A 23,312-nucleotide genomic window follows, 5' to 3' on the forward strand; every position below is an offset into this window, starting at 1 on the left:
AATGAAGAAGCAGACTTTAATTTCCTTTTTATGGTGCCTGAAAATAGAGAGGTATGTTTTATGTTGGGAATGTTACCTATGCCTCAATGTTGCCTATATTTTGTCATTTAAAGGGAGTAAGGGAATATATTTTTCCTTTTTATGATGCCTGAAAATGGAGAGGTATGTTTACAGAAGAGACTTTAGTTCGCAAAAGAGTTTTATTACAGATGTGGTTTTGCACATTACATTTTTGTTTTCATACATTTCCAGTAACAAAAACTTATATGTACAAATAATAGTGTTGAAATGATAGACAAATCTTTTTGAAGATGGTGTTCTGCTTTAACATGGAAAAGTGTGTTTTGAAATAAAATGACCACTAAAAGGAACCAGAAGGTCTGTTTTTTTGTTAACTTCCTCTTTGTTAGACAATAATATCTTTAACTATAAATTATATTTGTACACTTGTTTAGCATTGATTTCACTTGCACTCACACTCTGATGTTAGTAAAAGTGTACAAAATAAGTTGCTTGAGTAACATTTAAATATTGAGGTATAGCCTACATGGTCACTCATTGTCATCCTCTTCACGAGGGCACCCAAGTGGCTGCTCCTCACATGTGTTTTCACACTCCCCAATACACATATTGTGAAGTGCACATGCTGCTACAATGACTTTCACCACCACATCTACACGAGAGTTTTGTAGTTCACGAAGTCGTTTCCACTTACATTTTAGGTGGACAAAAGCTTGTTCAACTACTACCCTCCCTTTGCTGGTCATTGCATTTTTGCGCAAGTCATCTTCACTCAAGGCTCCATTGTCACGTTTCAGAGTGACAATGAAAGGGAAGCTGTTGCTTATATATGCACTATCCCCTAATAATTGGGAGTCTCCCAACTTCTGTCTCCAACTATTGAAGAATGGTGATACCCTAAGCATACGGGCATCATGCACTCTTCCAGGAGGTCCAGCAAAAATGTCTGTGAATCTTCCTAGGTCGTCTACAACACCTTGCAGCAACACTGAATAGTAGGCCTTCCTGTTCAGATAATCCCCCCCCCCCCCCCAACAGGTGGCCGCAGGATTCTGAAATGGCGCCCATCTATTGCGCCAACTATTCCATCTATTCCGCACGCCCTTCTGAATAGGGCTGCTTGGACAGTCTTCTGACAGTCATTTGGGCAGACAATGTAGCGTTCTGCAATGGCACATGTATGGTCAAGCATTTCCATGATAACTTTATATGCTGATCCTTGACTTACATCAAACTTGTCAGAGATCTCCACGAAATGAGTTCTGATTAGTGAGATACCAAAGCAGCAGCATCCCTTTTTTTTTGTACAGGAATTCTTGGAGGACTTCCAGATGGTTGGTCATCAGTCATCCCATGTTGCCTTAGGCCCTGTCCACACGGCAACGGATTCAGGTGAATCTGATAAAATTGTTTATCGTTTCGGCCTGGCGTCCACACGGCACCGGCATTTTGGGTGCCCCAAAACGAAATCTTTTGAGAACAGGTTCCAGAGTGGAAAAATCTGGCAACAGCGCCATTGCGAAGTCGTCTGGATGAGTAGAACGGATTTGTTTACGATGACATCACAACCACATGACTGTCAGTGCTTCACGCCGGGTAGAAGTGTAACGAACTCGATGCGAGTTGTCAACAAATCCTATAACTTGGCTCATGAAACGCACTTACAAAATATTTTCACTGTGAATATTTATTGTGTAATGGTGCAAAGTGAGAGAGAGAGAGAGAGAGAGAGAGAGAGAGAGAGAGAGAGAATAGCCCTTAGGGCAGAGTCTTTAGTCCAAACACTGCGTAAGCAGTATAACCAAACCGTGCACCGCCCATGCGCTTTCCAAAAACAAAAACAATCCCGCCAGCAAAAATAGGAAAAAAAAAAGGAGCGATCTCACCTCTTCAGATGTTGGTTTAAGTCCGACAATACATTCCTCAAAAAGGGCGTAGAAGAACAAAGTAATCCATCAATGTGTAGCATTCAATTTATTCCGGACCATTAAAGAATTCTGGAGGATATCAGAATGTTGGCGTACCGGCTTCCATCTACCCCCATTCATTCCTCTTTCCGCGTCTTTCGTTTTACGCTACTGATTAATAATCAAAACTTTATGTGGCTGATGCTACAGAAGAAGGGGTTTATGCGTATGCGTCTACTTCTTCTATTGTTCTGGTGTCTCCGATGGGACCGTCTTACAGCGCACGTAGAGGTGTGGCATGTGTATTGCATCGTTTTCAGCAAGCGTTGCGTTGCCATATGTACCTGATATTTTACTGATCCATTGCCCATGTGGACGCGATATCTCATCTCATCTCATTATCTCTAGCCACTTTATCCTTCTACAGGGTCGCAGGCAAGCTGGAGCCTATCCCAGCTGACTACGGGCGAAAGACGGGGTACACCCTGGACAAGTCTCCAGGTCATCACAGGGCTGACACATAGACACAGACAACCATTCACACTCACATTCACACCTACGGTCAATTTAGAGTCACCAGTTAACCTAACCTGCTTGTCTTTGGACTGTGGGGGAAACCGGAGCACCTGGAGGAAACCCATGCGGACACGGGGAGAACATGCAAACTCCGCACAGAAAGGCCCTCGCCAGTCACGGGGATCGAACCCAGACCTTCTTGCTGTGAGGCGACAGCGCTAACCACTACACCACCGTGCCACCCTGGACGCGATATTTTTTTTTTAAAAATCTTGTTGCCGTTGTCGTGTGGATGTAGCCTTAGTTGATCACAGAAGAGGTTGAACTGCTCTCTGGTGAGCCTCAGATGACTCTTAAATGTGCTGTCCTGCATATCCAAAAGGGTCCTCCAGGCAGTTCCAGTTTTTAAGACAGCCGGATTACCACAGTCCAGGCAGCGCAGTATGATAAGCCTATAGAAAACAACATTCAGGGTCAGCTACCGTATTCACTTTGTATATGTATGTAGGCCTATGTACAATTGCAACAATGCTGTTTTTGAGTTGGTATGGTAAGATTGTGGCTTTACTTACAGTATATAGGCTAGCTAATGCAGAACCATTGTCCTTTAAAAATTATCTAGCCTACTATACATGATCAATACAATACAGCATATTATTTACCGTCTACGTTTTGCTGCATCCTCTTCCTGCAGTAGCAGATGAATTAACAAATCTAAAACTGTTTTACCCAAAAAACAGGTCAGGGTAAACTCTGGGTCCGCCATGTTTCACTTAACTACAACAACAAAAGCACTTGAACACAATGCACTCGTAATTTCCACTTCATAAGTGGAAAGGATCATCTTTCCCATACCACGTGAAGGCAGCATTAAACCATCGTATTCAATCAAACTTGCCCCAAGAAAAGTATCTCCTAACTCCCCCCATCACCTCCTCTTATTTTCTCAACTTTACCCACATCCCTTACATATCTTTATAGCGCTGCCTTTCAGTGTTGCTTGTTTTTTTTTAAATCCTTTTCCAGTCCAGTCGCTGATTTTTTTTTGAACAGTTCTCTTACTAAGGGGCGGCACGGTGGTGTAGTGGTTAGCACTGTCGCCTCACAGCAAGAAGGTCCGGGTTTGAGCCCCGTGGCCGGCGAGGGCCTTTCTGTGCAGAGTTTGCATGTTCTCCCCGTGTCCGCGTGGGTTTCCTCCGGGTGCTCCGGTTTCCCCCACAGTCCAAAGACATGCAGGTTAGGTTAACTGGCGACTCTAAATTGACCGTAGGTGTGAATGTGAGTGTGAATGGTTGTCTGTGTCTATGTGTCAGGCCTGTGATGACCTGGTGACTTGTCCAAGGTGTACCCCGCCTTTCGCCCGTAGTCAGCTGGGATAGGCTCCAGCTTGCCTGCGACCCTGTAGAACAGGATAAAGCGGCTAGAGATAATGAGATAAGATGAGTTCTCTTACTACTATAATTATTTTTATGGAGATTATTTCAGTTTTTCTTGCTACAGGAAACCATATTTCAGACGTTGTCCGGGAAATAAGCCGTTGACCGGGAAATATGACCAACCCTGATTTAAGAGTACTTATCAATATACTTGCACTCAATTTCAACTAAAATCATGTAGTTAAAGCAGAGAATCATGCCCATTTTGTCAATTTGTGCAAGTAGTAGTGACATGTAGATGATAAGCCTTTGGTAAATGAAAATAACTACTGACCAAACTAGAACAATAACATCTCTCTTTTTATTTGCATCCCTCACTGCCATTTAAGAGCCTTTATTTATTTGTCACATGTATGCTCAAGCACAGTGAAATTCATCCTCTACATTTAACTAAGGTGACCAGATTTCTGAGAAGAAAACCAGGGACATTTTTGGTTCGGCAGTGAAAATATCATTAAAACATCTTATATTTTCATCTTTGTAATAAAAAGGGGTGACATTTCTGGTTTTCATGCATTTTGATCATGCCTTGCATAGAAAGTGGGATTTTCCTCATTGAGTGCACTGTAGACCAATTCGGCAACTGCTTTATGTTCACATTAATTAAAGACAAGGTGAAAATCTCTGGTATGGGTACATGGTTTAGATTTATAGACTCTTAAGTTGTAGGCTAGCTGAAATAGATGTTTTAGACCTATGAAAGTAAATATATTAAATTAATTACCATATATGCCACTAGTAATGGACATCCATCCATCAACACAATTTAAATAAACAGTTTACTTCAAGCCAAGCAATTTCAAGGTATGGTAACTATAATAATAATAATAATAATTATTATTATTATTATTATTATGGATACAAATGATTCCTGATCTCCCATAACCCAAATTGTAGCCATAGCTGAATTGACGACCTCGCCTAAATGAGTAACCTTAATCAAGTGTGTAGTCCGCTACACATCACAACTAATTATACAAATTACTGACACTTTGGTAACATTACCATAAGCCTACAGCTTTATATAGCCAGCCACTCTGTGGGATAACACACCAATTTGTGCATGTTAACTTATGCCATTGAACTGTTACAATTTTACCTCAGCTGGATTTCTGTTACAGTAACGCTACGTCTAGTAACAACTTCAGCTGACTGATTGGTGCTGCACTGAGCTTTCTCCTAGCATTGGCCACAGTAGGCTACAGTTTGTTAGGTCAACCGCTATATCTCAGTACAGTGTGACAAGCAATGTTATGTCATATACAACACTGCAAAATGTAGCTTACACATTTAAAGGCTAAATAACAGATGACAAACAATGTCACTTAGGCCTACAAGAAAAGACTATGATTCACCTATCCAGGAGCGGATGAAGCGATCTGTCAAAGCTGAATGAATGACTTTAGTTTAGGCAAAGATTCTAGTGCTCCTGCTAAAAACTTATTCCTCAGCTCCACCAATGAAAATACTGGAAAGGCTATCGCCAGAGGTGTTCCAGGGACAGATCCAGGAAAATGGGAAGGGGGGCATCAACCCAGTAAAGCCAGGGGTCTGGGGGCTGCCAGAAGCCCCCAGACACTCTGCAGTTTTTAAATGCCTGGAGATGCATTTTGAGCTCTGAGAGACATGTTGTAAATGAAATCTCTTAAATAAAATTACCATATCAAAAATATGTTTTAAAAGTAGGAGCTTTCAAAACCATTTTATTAGTCACTGAAAATGATACTGTCAGAGTTGCAGGTATATGCGAAGAACATAATTCCAAATGATATACAGTTAGGTCCATAAATATTTGGACAGAGACAACATTTTTCTAATTTTGGTTCTGTACATTACCACAATGAATTTTGAACAAAACAATTCAGATGCAGTTGAAGTTCAGACTTTCAGCTTTAATTCAGTGGGCTGAACAAAATGATTGCATAAAAATGTGAGGAACTAAAGCATTTTTTAAACACAATCCCTTCATTTCAGGGGCTCAAAAGTAATTGGACAAATTAAATAATTGTAAATAAAATGTTCATTTCTAATACTTGGTTGAAAACCCTTTGTTGGCAATGGCTGCTTGAAGTCTTGAACTCATGGACATCACCAGAATTCATCCGGCTGCTTCTGTCCTGTGTCACATCATCAATAAACACTAGTGACCCAGTGCCACTGGCAGCCATGCATGCCCAAGCCATCACACTGCCTCCGCCATGTTTTACAGATAATGTGGTATGCTTTGGATCATGAGCTGTACCATGCCTTTGTCATACTTTTTTCTTTCCATCATTCTGGTAGAGGTTGATCTTGGTTTCATCTGGCCAAAGAATGTTCTTCCAGAACTGTGCTGGCTTTTTTAGATGTTTTTTAGCAAAGTCCAATCTAACCTTTTTATTCTTGAGGCTTATGAGTGGCTTGCACTGTGCAGTGAACCCTCTGTATTTACTTTCATGCAGTCTTCTCTTTATGGTAGATTTGGATATTGATACGCCTACTTCCTGGAGAGTGTTGTTTACTTGGTTGGCTGTTGTGAAGGGGTTTCTCTTCACCATGGAAATTATTCTGCGATCATCCACCACTGTTGTCTTCTGTGAGCATCCAGGTCTTTTTGCATTGATGAGTTCACCAGTGCTTTCTTTCTTTCTTTCTCAGGATGTACCAAACTGTAGATTTTGCCACTCCTAATATTGTAGCAATTTCTCAGATGTTTTTTTTCTGTTTTCACAGCTTAAGGATGGCTTGTTTCACCTGCATGGAGAGCTCCTTTGACCGCATGTTTTCTTCACAGCAAAATCTTCCAAATGCAAGCACCACACCTCAAATCAACTCCAGGCCTTTTATCTGCTTAATTGAGAATGACATAACGAAGGAATTGCCCACACCTGCCCATGAAATAGCCTTTGAGTCAATTGTCCAATTACTTTTGGTCCCTTTAAAAACAGGGTGGCACATGTTAAGGAGCTGAAACTCCTAAACCCTTCATCCAATTTTAATGTGGATACCCTCAAATGAAAGCTGAAAGTCTGGACTTTATGTCCATGTCCATTATATAACTATAACTTGAATATTTTTCGGTAAACAGGTAAAAAAAAGAAAATTTGTGTCAGTGTCCAAATATATATGGACTTAACTGTATGGTCATATTTATGAAAATTGCATTGTCATATAATGCATTACCACATGATACAACAGTGTTGTACACTGACCACAAAACACCTCATATCAATAAATTATTACTATTTTAGCAACTGCAATCTGAGCTCCTGCTCAGGACATTCAATGTAGGCTACATAGGTATATAGGATTCATCCAGCTTGCTTTTCACTGCATTTGTGTCATGAGAGAAAAAAACCTGAGCTAGGACCTACTATTAAATATAAATTTATACCATAAACTCTTCAGCTCAATCCCACATAACGATTTATTTATTTTTAATGTGTTAGCGAGTAAATGTTATCACAAAATTTAAAAAAATAAATAAATATATAATAGCGAGGGTAATTGGCTACACCATTGTGTCAGCCCTGCAATGATCTGGCGACGTGTTCAGGGTGTACCCCGCCTCTCGCCCATAGTCAGCTGGGATAGGCTCCAGCTTGCCTGCGACCCTGTAGAACAGGATAAGAGGCTACAAATAATGGATGGATGGATGGATGGATGGATGGATGGCATGCGTGCTGGGTGCATGCCCCCCTTAAATCTGCACCAGTGTTCTAGAACATGTCTGCTATTGGCCTGAGCCTGTCTTAAAGTGATTCACAAAACAGAACACGAGGCATCTGCTGAAATCTGGTAGATGTTTCAGTCTGGGTTGGGGGGGGGGGGGTTGGCTTTTTTTTTCGGGTCTGTCGGTCATGGTGAAAAACAGGAACATTTCTGGGGACAGGCCACCAAAAACAGAGACTGTCCTCGGAACATGGCGGGGGGGCATCTGGTCACCCTACATTTAACCCATCTGAAGCAGTGAACACACACATGCACAAACAAGTGAGCAATGAGCACAAACACATACCCAGAGCAGTGAGCAGCTATGCTACAGTGCCCAGGGAACAGTTGGTGCTTAAGTGCCTTGCTCAAGGGCACTTCAACCCAACCTCAGGCCGTTAACCCAGCCATCAACCTAACCGCATGTCTTTGAACTGTGGGGGAAACCAGAGCACCCGGAGGAAACCCATGCAGGCATGGGGCAAATATGCAAACTCCACACAGAAAGCCCCCCCATCAGCCACTGGGCTCAAACCCAGTGCCAACCATTACACCACTGTGCCGCCCTGCCTAAGGCTATGGTCGTTCTTTCATTTAAGCTACTGAGGTTAATTTACTCAGTTCATTTTTCTTTTTGAATTTGAGCTGCTGAGCTTGAGCTCTCACATTCAATATCAAACATGTCTAGACTTTGGCTTTGATCTAGTCTGGGAAAATCTGACAGTCACAGTGTTCATCCCAGATATCAACGCCATATTTTCAACAAAAACAGACAAGACGATGAGACAGATTTTCTGGGGGGTTTCTTTCTTTCTTTCGCTCTTGCAAACCATCATAAAATGTTACGGGGGTCCACGCAAATGGCACTGTGCACACGCGTGTAAAAATGATCACACACTATCAATACTCGCAAGTGAAATGTCCGTCCGCAACCTTTGACTTGACAGTTTATACAGTTCACTGCTGCATATGCAGGCATTTTTCTTGCAATTTTTCTCACCAACTACATAAATAACTTGTCCAGTTTTGTATAACTTCCAGTAGTCTAAATGACCATTCCGTTCCGCGATGCGAGTGGTAAGATGGCGGCCAGATGGCTTCAGCTCGCAACTGTGAGCTGAACACCCGGATGAGAAAACGGCATCTGATTGGTCTAGACAACGCCGCCTTTGTTCAAAGGGATATATAGTTGTATTGGAATTGAATTTCAAACGTTTGAACAAGTAATTTACATTGGAGCAAAATTATCAGAAAACATCATGAGTGTAAATAAACCCTCATGTTTTTTTCAGTTTAATATTTTACACCGTTGATATTTAATGCGTCGATTAGTAAAAGATCTGTATTAAAAAAACTACATTTCCCATCAGCCCGCTGTGTCAGTTGTCGGTGGTTCTGAGTGAGTGGGCGGAGACGTGCTGAGGCGCCTCACCGAGTTGCAGCAGGGGCTCTTTTACCATCAAACCGACTGTACGGCAGGTTGTTCAAGTGAACCACGTGTTAGTGACCTGCAGGGGGGAAAAAAACGATTAGTTTTAATTAATTATTATCGTGTTTCAGTGAAACACCCCAGCCATGGTGAAACTCGCGAAGGTAAGCTCTCTTCTCCGGCTTTGATACCGTGACTAAAATTCAAAATGAGGTCTTCGCGTTTACGTCGAAGTTTAATCTTGTTTCCATGGTATTAGCTACTGAGAAATCCTACATACGGATATGTTTTTAAGATAAGTCTAGTTTCACGATTTTAATTTCACTTAGATTGGCAGTATATATATATTTTTTAAAAAACTGTCTGTTAAAACCTTAATACGCCACCATATTGTACTGAAAAAAAAAATGGTGGATTCAGATTTGAGCGGCCTTGGCCATGTTGGTATCCTGCGAGGGTTGAGTATTAGCTAGTTGCCTACTGGATACGTTGTGTTCCTACATAGTGCGTACAGGTTGGTAGCTCGTACACGATGTAGTGTACTTGAGTAGGGAGTGAGCCGCCATTTGAGATTCAGCCCAAATAGGCTATTTCTGAACTTAAAATGGCCGATACTGGGCCTCGATCCTTTTTGTACGTTAAATTAAGCGTTTTTAAATGAATCCAAAATGCAATTAAAATACACTTTTTAAATTGAAGGGTAGTTATTGACGCTGGTCCAACAGGCTAGATTTAAAATCCTTATGTTACATGGGGGAAAACAGCACATACATCCTGGTTAGTTTCCTCTGTATTATTAGAGCTGTCATCAAATTCAAGGCGCTTCATGATGGGTATTTATAGATCGTCTTTTAATATAGTTTTATAGTCTTTAGCGAAGTTTAGCTTCGTTAGCTAATAACTCTTCACGACTCTATCAGCACGCAGAAAGCCACGATAACGGAATTAAAAAAACAAAAAAAAAAACAAAAACGTGCGGTTCCGTCGATGCGCGCGCCTTAATATCACACAGTTGGAAATAATAATAATCATCATCATAACTTATTATTAATTATAATAAAAAAAACCGCTTCACCTCTGGTGCACTAAATACTAACGACCGACCGATTTGGGATTGTGTTCTCCTGCGGTAGTGTGCTAGTTAGCTTAGCATGCTATATGCTATGCCATGTGTGCCGTGAGCCCACGTGGGTTTATCTGTGATCACACGTGGCCTTTGTGCGCGTTTTTTTATTTTAATCGTTTTTAAATTTACTATTATAAATCCTATTATCTATATGTGCATTATTTTAGTTTAGCTTTTTATACAGTTTTTCCCCAAATGAAATGTGAATTGTGTGCATCTTTTAAAAAAATTGTTTATATGAAATTTAAAAGGCAACAAAATTTACGTGCTTTTATTATGATATGATGTGCATTATTTCATTTTAGTTCAGAGTTTGTTTTTTAACCATTTTTATCAAGCATTTATTGTGCATGTTAGTTTTTCTTGACATAGTATTCTGGTCATTTTCCTATAAATGAAATGTTCTATTCTGTAATTTGGTGCTTCAAGAAATTAACTAAATTCGAATACTATAAAATTGTAGTAAAGGAATCTCATAACTGCCAAAGTTTTGTGGACACATTGGCATAGCCATATATATATAAAATTTTGAATGTAATTTTTACAGGCGGCGAAAAAACAAGTGAAGGAAGCAGCACCAAAGAAAAAGGCTCCTCCACCTCCAAAGGAAGTTGAAGAGTCTAGTGAGGAGGACAGTGATGAAGATGAAGAAGAGGTGAGTTTTAACTGAGCAATATTTTGCATGCTGATTTTTGTTGTATTGTCACTCATCAGCGCTGTCTACGTTATCCGAGTATCTATACGTGATCAGAGGATTTTTTTTTTCTTTTTTTAAATTGAGGCTCCACCACCCAAAGCTGCACTCAAGAAGAACACAGTTCCAGTGAAGGCAGTGAAAAATGGAAAAGCCCCCATCAAGCAAGAAAGTGATGACGACAATGATGATGATGATGACGACGACGATGATGACGACGATGAAGAAGAATCTGGTGGGTTGTGCATAAGGGTTTTTATTTTTTTTGTATATAAAGTTTGTGGTGTATATGTATATAATAAAATGAGTGAGGTGATTCAGGCATGAATGTGTGCATTAAAGGCGTTTTTTACTTTTTCCTTGTTAACAGAGGAAGAGGCTCCTCCAGCTAAAGTAGCTAAATCTCCAGCTGCTAAAGTAGCTAAAGCCCCTGCTGGTAAAGCAGCCTCTGCCAAGAAAGCAGCAGTTGCTGCTGCTGCGGAATCAGACGATGATGAAGAATCTGGTATGTGTCCTAATATCTTGTGTAAAGAGTGTAGATTGAACTGATTGGTCCTGGCCTGATATACGATCTCATTAAAATCCAGTTTAAACTTGTGTTGTAATACAAAACTTTTTAGCATGTCTAATTTCTTTTCCTCTATAGAGGAGGAGCCACCAAAAAAGGTTACCCCTGCTAAATCAGCTAAGGCAAAACCTGTGAAGGCTAAAGCAACTCCTGCAAAGAAAGAGGAGTCTGATGATGACGACGATGATGGTAGTATACATGGATAACAGATTATACTTAAGTAACTTATATTTACATATGTCAATCTATTATAGCAAATTGAGTCTGATATATTTGAAATATTTAATTTGTGTGACAGATGATGACTCAGAAGAGGAGGGAGCTCCAGTTCCTAAAAAAGCAGCCCCTGTTAAGCCTGCTTCAAAAGCAACCCCTGTTAAGCCTGCTCCTAAAGCAGCTCCAGCTAAAGAGGAGTCTGAGGAGGAGGAGGATGATGGTGTGTTTGTGTGTTTTTATGCAAGTTGTTATCTTGATAAGTAGAGAAATGTTCACTTGATCTCACTCCTACTAAACTTTTGTAAAAACTATTTTATATGAATAGAGGATATTACATGGTTGCATGAAGATACAAAGTTTGTCTTCGAGTGGTGAACATATTCACGAGTGAGTGAAGCAAATGATTGATGTTTTTCAAAAGGAGAAGATAAACTTCATATCTTCAAGCCAACATGTGATGTTCTTTTTATTTTATAGACATGTTCACAAACACAGTCCCCAAATTTATCAAAACAATTCATTGATTTCCTCACGAGTGAGACAGAGATTTAGGTCACAGTTTTGGCTCTCCATGTCCTGGATGTAGTTCGTATGAAAAATATGACTGGCGTATATCCCGATAAACCGTTTGTCTATATATAAATAAAACGTGTGTCTACTTATACCAGTGCACAGATGATGAGCATTTAGGGACTTAATACTGACACTATTTGATGTGGTGTTTGATCTGATGTGCTCTGTTCCTCCTATTTTGGCTCTGGGGTTTATGTTGGATCTCTGCATAAACTAACATTTGTTGTTTTTTGAACAGATTCAGAAGAGGAGGAAGAGGAAATGGACACAACACCTGCACCAGCTAAAAAAGCGGCAGTGAAGAGGGCCAAGGAGGAATCAGAAGAGGAGGAGGAGGAGGACGATGATGATGAGGAGGACGATGATGAGGAGGAGGACGACGAGGAGGAGGAGGAAGGTAAAAATTGAGTGCCTGTTATTCACATTTTCTTCTCTGTAGTGGATAATTGTATTCTTATGTAGGCTACTTTACATTTCTTATATTTTATATAAAAATTTTTAGTGGTTTTTTTTTATTACTATTCTTTTAAATACCACTGCACAGATGATGACTCTCAAGGGACTTAATACTGAGACTTGATGATATTAATTTGATCTGATGTGCTCAGGTTCTCTAAAAAGTTAATTTGTGATTTTTTTTAAAACCTTTTGTGTTTCAGAATTGCATGCTTAACTTATTTTTAATATATTTTCAAAACTGTAGCTGCTCATTTAACACCAGGAAAGAGAAAGGCTGATGTAAAGAATAAAGGTACTCCACCAGCTAAAAAAGCCAAATCTGATGAAGGTAAGATTCTCTTGGAGTGTTTGAATAAATTGACTATGTATGTTAATTGGTAGTACACTAACCCAAGAATATGTAAGGAATCAACTGAGGGATAATGCGGAGGTACTGTTACCATTTCCGGATTATTTCCCTATAATGGTGCATCTCCCAAGTGTCTTATTCCTCACCACCACAGTTTGCCAACAATTTAAAAATGTATTTATTAAAATTTTATTCCATGCTATTATTTAACCTTATGGAGTGTTGGCAAAATGAGTGAGTTCCTGTTCTCTCTAGCGTTATAGCATCCATGAACAGTTGTTCCCTTGTCAGCCTTTCAGACAGAATATTGCAGCTTGTCGTTTTGCTGCAAAACCACAAAGCATAACCTCCTCTGTCCTGGAGATGCTGGAAAAATTTCAGCTTTACCTGTGACTGTTAACGTGTGGATTATGGAAACCCCATGCTGAAATGTGTTTATGTGGAGCATCTGTTATACAAGTCCCTGTGAACGTGCTGTTACTATAAAAGCTATAATGTATATAATGAGCACATTTAATATAACTCTGTGACATGCAGCTGTACTACCATCAGAGCTGCTGTTATAGAAAATCACCTTGTGGTCAGTCAGAATGCATAATTCAAAAGTGCTGTGTAATACAATATTGCTGTTAGTTAATTATTTGTACATTTGATGTGTTAGTTATTAACCGTTATTAAGCCATATTGATGGGGTGGCGGTCAGTTTTAGTCATCAGTGGTGAACTTTTATTTTTCAGCTGTCAGTTTGTTTATGGGCAACCTGAACCCAGATAAGAGTTTTGAAGAACTTAAGGAAGGCATCAGCAAGTTCTTCAAGAAAGAGGGCCTTGTGATTCAGGATGTTCGTGTTGGAGGGTCCAGGTGAGTAGTCTATACACTTGCATTAAATTATGTTTACACTGCCGTCATGGCAGTTATTTATTTTCTTTGTGAGCTGATCTACAGTGACGGTAGATGGAACAACTAAAACTTTATGCAAATGTGGCAACCTCTACACAGGGGGGTTAAGAATTATTGTCCTTGTAAGATATGAAATTCATTGAACAATATTTCATATTTGGGCTTTTGACATATTCTACAAATATAGGGTATGTTTTCAAGCATCATGAGGTGATATGCATAGAAACTTAGCCAATTCCCAAAACCACACTGATAAATCTTGACAGACGACCCCCCCCCCCCCCCCCCCCCCCCCCCCCTTTTACATTTTTATTTATTTAATTATTGCAATCCTTTGTGGGTTTTATTTTTTGTTGCTAATAATGAAGCTCATTGTTGCAGGAAGTTTGGTTATGTCGACTTTGGCTCAGAAGAGGAGCTTCAGCAAGCCCTTGGACTCAATGGGAAGAAGTTTATGGGTCAGCCAATCAAACTGGACCGAGCGAAAAGTAAAGAGGACTCTCAGGAAAGCAAAAAGGGTAACATGCATTTTCTTATTTGTAGTAACATTGGGCATGTGCTGATGTGAAGCTTTTGTCACCTGGGCTTTTAATATTTTTATTTTATTTATTTAAATCATAACAATGCTAAGAAATATATTGGCATTCATCGCCTAATGTTAAAATCAGCATGTGCCTGTTTCGCACACTAAGGAAACCAGAAATGATGAAGCTTTTTTTGTTTCCTGACTGCACGTGTGTGTGTGGAGTTTAGATAGTCAAGTACTGATCTGGTGGAAAATTGGTTAAATCCAAGTTACTATAAGCAGCACTTGGCTGATTTTTATTTATTTTTTTTATGTATTTGTGTGCAGAGAGAGATGCCCGGACGCTGTTTGTGAAAAACCTGCCATACTCGATAACTTCGGATGAGCTGAAGGAGATTTTCGATCAAGCACTGGATATCAGGATACCTGTCGGCCAGAACGGCACCAGCAGAGGGTAATGCTTAAAGTTCTTCTCGTGTCGGCCATAGTTGACTGTTTACTGCAGATTTGTTAGCTAGCTCAGGAGGGCTACCCAGGGTGAACATCAAGGACATAGCAGTTACTATCCAAATGTTCACACCCATGGGCAATTTAGAGTAGCCAGTTAACCTAGCCGTATGTCTTTGGTTGGTGGTGGAAACCCATGCAGACTCCACAAAGAAAGACCCCTGTCGGCTGTGAACCCGGAACCTTCTCGCTATGAGGCGACACTGCTAACCACTGTCCTGCCCAACACTAAAACTAAAAACTTGTTACCTAAATAGAATCAACTACAGTGTTAAAATACACATCAGAGCAGGGAAAAGTACTGAACGTAATGCAATTGGTTTAATTTTCATGCACAGGTAACTGACATGGTTTATTATTCTGGACAGAATTGCATATATTGAATTCAAGACTGAAGCAATCGCTGAGAAAATGTTGGAGGAGACACAGGGTTCAGATGTTCAGGGCCGATCCATCATGGTGGACTTCACGGGTGCCAAAAGCCGACAAGGCAGCAAAGGGCCAGGTGAGTTTAACCTTCTAACAAACTAATGATTCTCATTTGTCTTAACTTTTTTTTTAATAATCCAGACAAGAATCCCACAAGTAGTCACTTGTGCCCAGCCAACTGTGAAACAGTTGGACAGAGGGGTCAGGTCTGAGTAGCCTTGTTTACATACTAACCCTTATGTATTTACAGGAGTTAAAAAAAAAAATCACGATCAAGTAATGTCCACTAGAGGGCAGGACAGAGCTGAAACTTTTCTGTCCAGTTTGTTTCCATGGCAACCTTTAAAACTTTAAGCTATTTCCTGCTGCTGTTCTGAGACCCTCATGTGGCTCAGTCTGAATTCCAAGACAAGGACCTTACACTTTAGGACATCCAGAATATCCGTACATGAGTAGGTTTAAACTAATCCTGAAGGAAATTGTGTTGATATTCACAAGTTGTCTACTGTAGAACACATTGTGATGGACAAATGAATGGAAAAAATATATTTCCACACACAGCTCTGGAAAAAATTAAGAGAACCCCCAGTTTCTCTGGCTTTACTATTTATAGGTATGTGTTTTGAGGAATATAAACTTTTTTTTTTTTATGTAATTAAAAAAAAATTACTGACATTTCCCTCAAATTCCACATAAAAATATTGTCGCTTAGAGCATTTAAGTGCGGAAAATGACAGCTGGTCAAAATAAGAGTGTTTTCAGACCTTGAATAATGCATAGAAATCAATATCTCATTCAATTTTAAGCACCACAATACTAATGTTTGAACTTGGGATGAGTTCAGAAATTAATATTTGGTGGAATAACGCTGATATTTAATCACCACTTTCATGCGTCTTGACATGCAAGTCTTTCACGTTGCTTTTGGGTGACTTTATGCCACAATTCAATCAGCTCAGCTTTGTTTGATGGCTCGTGACCATCCATCTTCCTCTTCATCACATTCCAGAGGTTTTCAATGGGGTTCAGGTCTGGAGATTGGGTTGGCCATGACAGCTGTCCTTCATCCACACCTTGATTGACCTGGCCGTGTGGCATGGAGCATTGTCCTGCTGGAAAACCCAATCCTCAGAGTTGGGGAACATTGTCAGAGAGGAGACGGAAGCAAGTTTTCTTCCAGCATAGCCTTGTACGTGGCTTGATTCATGTGTCCTTCAAACCAAAATCTGCCCCATTCCAGCCATGCAGAAGCATGCTCAGACCATCACCGATCCTCCAACAAATTTCACAGTGGGTGATACATTGTGGCTGGTAGGCCTCTCCAGGTCTCCATATAACCATTAGATGTCCAGATGATGGGAGGACCCACTGAAAATTGGACTCAGATGACAATCTTATCCCAGTCCTCTATAGTCCAATCTTTGTCTTGAGCAAACCTCAGCCTGGCTCTTTTTTCTCATTGATGGACTTTTTTCTAGCTTTGCATGACTTCATCCCTGCACGGGGGAGCCTTTTTCGAATCGTCCTTGCCATGCACTTAACCCCAGCTGCCATTTTCCATTCTTTGTGTAGGTCACCTGATGTCATTAGACATGATTATCCCCTGGCTAAACTGACCAGTTAGTAACTCAACTGTAACCGGAATGTTAACTCCAAATATGATGAACACTTTGTCTATCTGAATTCTCATATCGCTCTTCGATAGTCAAGTCCTGATGTGGCTTTATACAGTCGGCTCCAAAAACCAAGTGTGCTTTCAGCTGAACAAGAGCACATTATTTTTTGACTTTGTGAGAAATAAGTGCATAACTGTTATTTTTCTCCCTCTTTAGCTTCTGCGCCTGCAAACAAGGTTCTGGTTGTAAATAATCTTGCGTTCAGTGCCACAGAGGAGTCTCTGCAGAGCGTTTTTGAGAACGCTGTAGCTATCAGAATACCACAAAATAATGGCCGGCCAAAAGGGTAAGTGCTCATATGTTAATCTGTGGTTCTTAACTTTATTCATTTAAGATTAAAAGGATTATCTTGTGAATTTGCAGTGAAATAAAAGGAATAAAACTACAGTTTTGTTACTTGAAGTAACTGAACTGTTGATGCCACATATGATGAACATTTTTGTCTATCTGAATCTCCATGTTGCTCTTTAAGATAGTCAAGTCCTGATGTGGCTTTCTACCCTAAAATTGCTCTGTCAATAAGAATCCTTTGATATTAGTAAATACATGAACTGCTTGTGATGTTGTTTTCAGGTATGCCTTTGTTGAGTTTGAAAGCACAGATGATGCCAAGGAGGCAATGGCTTCATGCAATAACACAGAAATCGAAGGCAGGAGCATCAGACTAGAGTTCAGCCAGAGCAGAGGAGAGGGTGGAGGACGAGGAGGATCAGGTTAGTGTTAACACCTATTCTGTTCAGGACAGTCACCCATTTTAAGCACTTGGCAGCAGAAGACAAATTTATTAGCTCGTCCATCAGACAGGTGAACAGACCTATTTGTTCAATCATGTAATGGATGCATAAATTAAATTAAAATGTCAGCTAACAAAATGGTCATAATGTTTGTGCAATAGAAATGAGTATATTCACACCATAATCCTCATACAGAAAAAGCACATTGTATTTGTACTTTTTCCAAAAAAGTTGGCAAGTCACTGAACATTTTGGCTGTGAGCTTTTGTCTCCCCATGTCACACGTGACTGATTTTTTCAAGTCTGGCAATTTCTCGATTAATTTAAAAAGCTACTCCCAGTGAATTTGATAAATTAATTTGAAAATATAAAACTTTAAACCTTCAAGAAAAGTAATGTTCACTTAATAGCATTTTACATCAGTAAATATTTGCACTATATTTTAAAACTTTTTTTTAGTAAGTGTGTGAATATATATTAGGAAATTACACAGTGCCACAAAGATGAAGTTTATCTTTGAGTGGCGAATGTATATTTCACAGGTGATATTTTTCAACATAAGAAGATTAAACTTCATATCTTTGCACCACTGTGTAATGTTCTTTATTATATAGACATATCCACACACAAATTATGCAGGTTAGTCAAAAGAACTTTAATTTTGAGCCTTGTTGCCATTTTGACGACGTGTCAAGTCAACGGGAAAATGCTGGGAGTGACGTCATCAGAGTGAAATATCGGGGAAATGTCACTCAGATCCACGATGTATTTTGTATGAAAATTGTGTGGTTTTTCAACACAAGATGATAAACATATCTTCAAGCCAATGTGTCATTTTATTATAGACATGTACACAAATTGATCAACAGTTCATCTTTCATTATGAGTGAGGATTTTGAAAAATGTCACTCAATATCCTGGATGTAGTCCGTATGGAAAATGCGAGTGGCGTATTTCCCAGTAAAATACTCGTGTCTGTGTCTGCCATATATAGCTCCACTTACTTGTGAAATATCTTCACTACTCAAAGATAAACCTCCTCTTTGTGTGACCGTGTAATATCTTGTGTGTCTGTATGTATAATATAAAAACTTTGTTCCAGTAAGGTACCTGCAACCAAGCTTTTTTTTTTTTTTCCTTTTTCCCCAGTGTTATCCCTGTCTGTGTAGTTTCAGCTACTCTGCACAATGTGTAGTATTGCTGTGCAATCTAAATGGATGTCTGGTGTGATTTTGAGTACAGAAAAGTATTCGCTTTGAATTGAAGGATGAATAGTATTTTACTTGTTTATTTAACTTTGTAATACACATCAGTTGACATTATTAATGATGTAAACTCTTCATTCAGCCAAATGGCTATTTTTCCCCAACTGTTGTCTAAGCAGCTGAAAAAAATGGGACGAGAAATTTGAATTTGTATTTTCTTTTCTTGTTACAGGACCTACAAAAACACTGTTTGTTAAAGGACTGTCGGAGGAAGCAACAGACCAAACACTGAAGGATGCGTTTGAGGGTGCTGTTGCTGCCAGAATAGCCACAGATAAAGATACAGGATGCTGTAAAGGGTAAAAAATAAATTATTGGTGAATAGTAAGAGTTTACAGTACGATGTGTGATTGTGTCACTGTGTAGTTTTGCCGAGAAATGTTTCTCAAAATATTTGCACTTGAAGCTTTTTCTTGTTTTATAATGATGGGGCTTTGTCCCAAAAAAAGTAATAATGAAAAGGAGCAGGGTTTTTTTGTTTTGTTTTGTTTTACAACTTAAATCCTATACAAAATGCACAAATTACTTGAGGATGGGTTCCCTTTTGAGTCTGGTTCCTCTCGAGGTTTCTTCCTCATGTCGTCTGAGGGAGTTTTTCCTTGCCACCGTCGCCACAGGCTTGCTCATTGGGGATAGATTAGGGATAAAATTAGCTCATGTTTTAAGTCGTTCAAATTCTGTAAAGCTGCTTTGCGACAATGTTTATTGTTAAAAGCGCTGTACAAATAAACTTGATTTGAAATTACTTCAGGATAGTTTAGTTTTTAAATACTTGCATATATTATGATGTACCTATCACCCAGTCGTAGTAGTTCGTAGTTATTAGCATGGCACCTCCAGGGGTGGTTTGTTTGTTTGTTTGTTTGTTTGTTTGTTTAGCACATTCAAGTGCATAAAATAGACATGGAATAAATCTAATGTTCAAATGAAACAGGTTTCTGGTTCCAATGCCAGGGTGTGATATTTATTTTAAATTGATGCTGATTTAATTGCAGCTTCCAAGCTTTCAGAAGTTTAATTGTTAAATTTCCATTCTCTTCTCATGAGCTCCTCTGTGTCTGGTGGTGACAGAGCATGGATTCGCACGAGAAGTAGATTCACACTCACATATTACTACAAGTCTCTCCTCTGTGATGGGAGTTGCTTATGTCTGATGTGAGACAGCTGACTGTGTAGCACCTTTGTTTATAACCTGTGTGCGCAAATCACTAAGAAGAGGTTTTAAAATTTTTGGTGCTGGTGTTTTGTAACGAGAGGTAAAGCTGTAAATTTAAGTGTTTCTGGCCTCTTCAGGGGGTAGAAGTTTATGCCTTGTGGGGTTTTTTTTTTTTTTGGATAGCATAAACCCCCCATTGTCCTATCTGCTGTGATATATAAGAGGAGGAAAATTTGGAGCTGTGCTATTATAGTAACAGCAGGGATGCAGTTGACATCTCGAGCAATACTGAGACGTAACTGAGGTTGTGTGCATTTTGCAGGTACGGTTTTGTTGACTTTGACAGTGAGGAAGACTGCAAAGCAGCGAAGGAAGCGATGGACGATGCAGAGATCAATGGAAACAAAGTGACTCTGGACTACGCCAAGCCGAAAGGAGAAGGAGGACGACGAGGAGGGTTCGGAGGTGGCAGAGGAGGACGAGGAGGATTTGGAGGGAGAGGAGGAGGAAGGGGTGGATTTAGAGGAGGACGAGGAGGATTTGGAGGGAGAGGAGGAGGAAGAGGAGGATTCAGAGGTAATAAATGCATCACTTTCACATGTTTGTAAGCATTAGCGCTTGTAGTTAAACTTAGCTTAACAAACCACAGAGCACTGTTGTGGTTGAAATTACAGCAGTTGGATCTAGACATTCCTAAGTAGTCTCCATAGCAACATATTACAGTGAATCCATTTGTGTTGATAAATATTTCAGCTAATTTATAAAAATCTTAAGTTAGTGATGTATTTTTCAGGTGGCCGAGGTGGTGGAGGCGGTGCAAAACCTCAAGGAAAGAAGATCAGATTTGATGATTAAATACTCCTTTCTCTATTTTTTAAATATTTCCAATGAAACGGACTGTGTTTCTGCTCGAATGGTCTTTTGGGCATTCCAGCGTCTCATTTAATTGAGCATCCAACTTTTTCTGTCCAAAAGCTTCCTGCATTCTCAAATGTTCATCAGTGTGCATCTTCATGTTTTCCCCAATTTTGTGGGAGAAAAGTTGAAATATGAATATTTTTTTTAGTTCCTTTTTCCATTTTTACTGTTTGTTAAAATATCCCTAGATTTTTTTCTTTTCTTTTTTTTTTGTTTGCTTTATGTGCGTGTTTTACCATGGACTGTACAAAGCATATTATAAAAGATGAAAGATTAAACATGTCCAAAATGTGTTTGGGCTTTTCGAAATCTGGTTAAATTGTGTACTGTCGTATCTGTATGAGAGAGTGTGAATGAAAGTCACTTTGATCAGAAAAGCATTGAAGGTTTCTAGAGATCAGTGTCTGGATTATATATAACCTTTTTACTAACATTTGTTGGAAATCATACATTTTAAATAAACTAAATTGTTTGTAAAAGTTGTGTATCCTGTAATTAAAATTAATAATCAACATCCTAAATTCCTCACTGGAGCTGTCTAGGTGGGCAGGAAGTAAAGGCAGTATCGGGATGTCCCTTGTCCCCAGTTAATTGTTTACAGGAGATACAGTCAGGACCTACATGTCATGCATTTTATCCATTTATAGTCACATTCAATGTTATGAAAAGTTTGTTTCTGTTGTGTTTTTACAGATATAAACCATTTCAATTTTTTTTTTTATAAATCTGAGTTAAGGTAAAAAACTGCAACTTGTGTTACAGAGAAAAGCTTGTGGCGTATCCACTGCATAAGCGACAGGACTGTTAGTACAGAAATAATGTATTAGAAAATGTATTAAAACAGTGTCACACAGGATTATTAGCAAGTAGGAGTCTAAATTTTATCTTACTGTCATTGTTAGTCCTTTGCTTGTATTTCATTTATGATTGAGTGTTTCAGGTTTATAAATTTGCACTCACTGAACACCTTTTAATTAAGAACACCAGTACACCTACGCATTCATGCAATGATCTGTCGAATCAGCCAATCATGTGGCAGCAGTGCAGTGCATGAAATCATGCAAATACAGGTCAGCAGCTTTGGGTAATGTTCATGTCAAGCTGGGGGGGGATGTGATCTGTTATTTTGACTGTGATTATTGTGCCAGACATGCGAGTTTGAGTATTTCTGTAACTGCCGATGTCCTGGGATTTTCAACATACAGTGGTGCTTGAAAGTTTGTGAACCCTTTAGAATTTTCTATATTTCTGCATAAATAGGACCTAAAACATCAGATTTTCACACAAGTCCTAAAAGTAGATAAAGAGAACCCAGTTAAACAAATAAGACAAAAATATTATACATGGTCATTTATTTATTGAGGAAAATGATCCAATATTACATATCTGTGAGTGGCAAAAGTATGTGAACCTTTGCTTTCAGTATCTGGTGTGACCCCCTTGTGCAGCAATAACTGCAACTAAACGTTTCCGGTAACTGTTGATCAGTCCTGCACACCGGCTTGGAGGAATTTTAGCCCATTCCTCCATACAGAACAGCTTCAACTCTGGGATGTTGGTTGGTTTCCTCACATGAACTGCTCGCTTCAGGTCCATCTACAACATTTAGATTGGATTAAGGTCAGGACTTTGACTTAGCCATTCTAAAACATTAACTTTATTCTTCTTTAACCATTCTTTGGTAGAACGACTTGTGTGCTTAGGGTCGTTGTCTTGCTGCATGACCCACCTTCTCTTGAGATTCAGTTCATGGACAGATTTCCTGACATTTTGCTTTAGAATTCGCTGGTATAATTCACAATCCATTGTTCCATCAATGATGGCAAGCCGTCCTGGCCCAGATGCAGCAAAACAGGCCCAAACCATGATACTACCACCACCATGTTTCACAGATGGGATAAGGTTCTTATGCTGAAATGCAGTGTTTTCCTTTCTCCAAACATCATACTTCTCATTTAAACCAAAAAGTTCTATTTTGGTCTCATCCATCCACAAAACATTTTTCCAATAGCCTTCTGGTTTGTCCACATGATCTTTAGCAAACTGCAGATGAGCAGCAGTGTTCTTTTTGGAGAGCAGTGGCTTTCTCCTTGCAATCCTGCCATGCACACCATTGTTGTTCAGTGTTCTCCTGAGGGTGGACTCATGAACATTAACATTAGCCAATGTGAGAGAGGCCTTCAGTTGCTTAGAAGTTACCCTGGTCCTTTGTGACCT

At 39.5% G+C, this 23,312-nt stretch overlaps 1 protein-coding gene, 3 non-coding genes and 1 pseudogene across 4 annotated transcripts; 4 read left to right on the forward strand and 1 right to left on the reverse strand.

Annotated features, from left to right (window-relative positions):
- Positions 1-551: 551 nt before the first annotated feature.
- LOC132899001 (uncharacterized) lies at positions 552-1,371 on the reverse strand (annotated as a pseudogene).
- A 7,611-nt stretch (positions 1,372-8,982) lies between these two features.
- Positions 8,983-21,414, forward strand: ncl (nucleolin). Its single transcript, XM_060941158.1, has 17 exons — positions 8,983-9,163; positions 10,673-10,780; positions 10,907-11,054; positions 11,190-11,324; positions 11,466-11,576; positions 11,686-11,823; positions 12,415-12,573; positions 12,880-12,963; positions 13,722-13,845; positions 14,266-14,402; positions 14,738-14,864; positions 15,286-15,422; positions 17,179-17,308; positions 17,596-17,735; positions 19,194-19,320; positions 20,500-20,753; positions 20,971-21,414. Exons 1-17 carry the CDS (start codon positions 9,146-9,148, stop codon positions 21,030-21,032), a joined length of 2,139 nt encoding a protein of 712 aa, XP_060797141.1. The 5' UTR covers positions 8,983-9,145; the 3' UTR covers positions 21,033-21,414.
- LOC132899797 (small nucleolar RNA SNORD82) lies at positions 12,272-12,339 on the forward strand. The gene has a single exon (XR_009656704.1). It is a non-coding gene; the product is annotated as a small nucleolar RNA SNORD82 (small nucleolar RNA).
- Positions 12,714-12,780, forward strand: LOC132899822 (small nucleolar RNA SNORD82). The gene has a single exon (XR_009656724.1). It is a non-coding gene; the product is annotated as a small nucleolar RNA SNORD82 (small nucleolar RNA).
- LOC132899820 (small nucleolar RNA SNORA75) lies at positions 20,056-20,187 on the forward strand. Its single transcript, XR_009656723.1, has one exon. It is a non-coding gene; the product is annotated as a small nucleolar RNA SNORA75 (small nucleolar RNA).
- Positions 21,415-23,312: the final 1,898 nt, after the last annotated feature.

The sequence above is a fragment of the Neoarius graeffei genome, chromosome 15 (genome assembly GCF_027579695.1).
Source record: "Neoarius graeffei isolate fNeoGra1 chromosome 15, fNeoGra1.pri, whole genome shotgun sequence".
Classification (NCBI taxonomy): domain Eukaryota; kingdom Metazoa; phylum Chordata; class Actinopteri; order Siluriformes; family Ariidae; genus Neoarius; species Neoarius graeffei.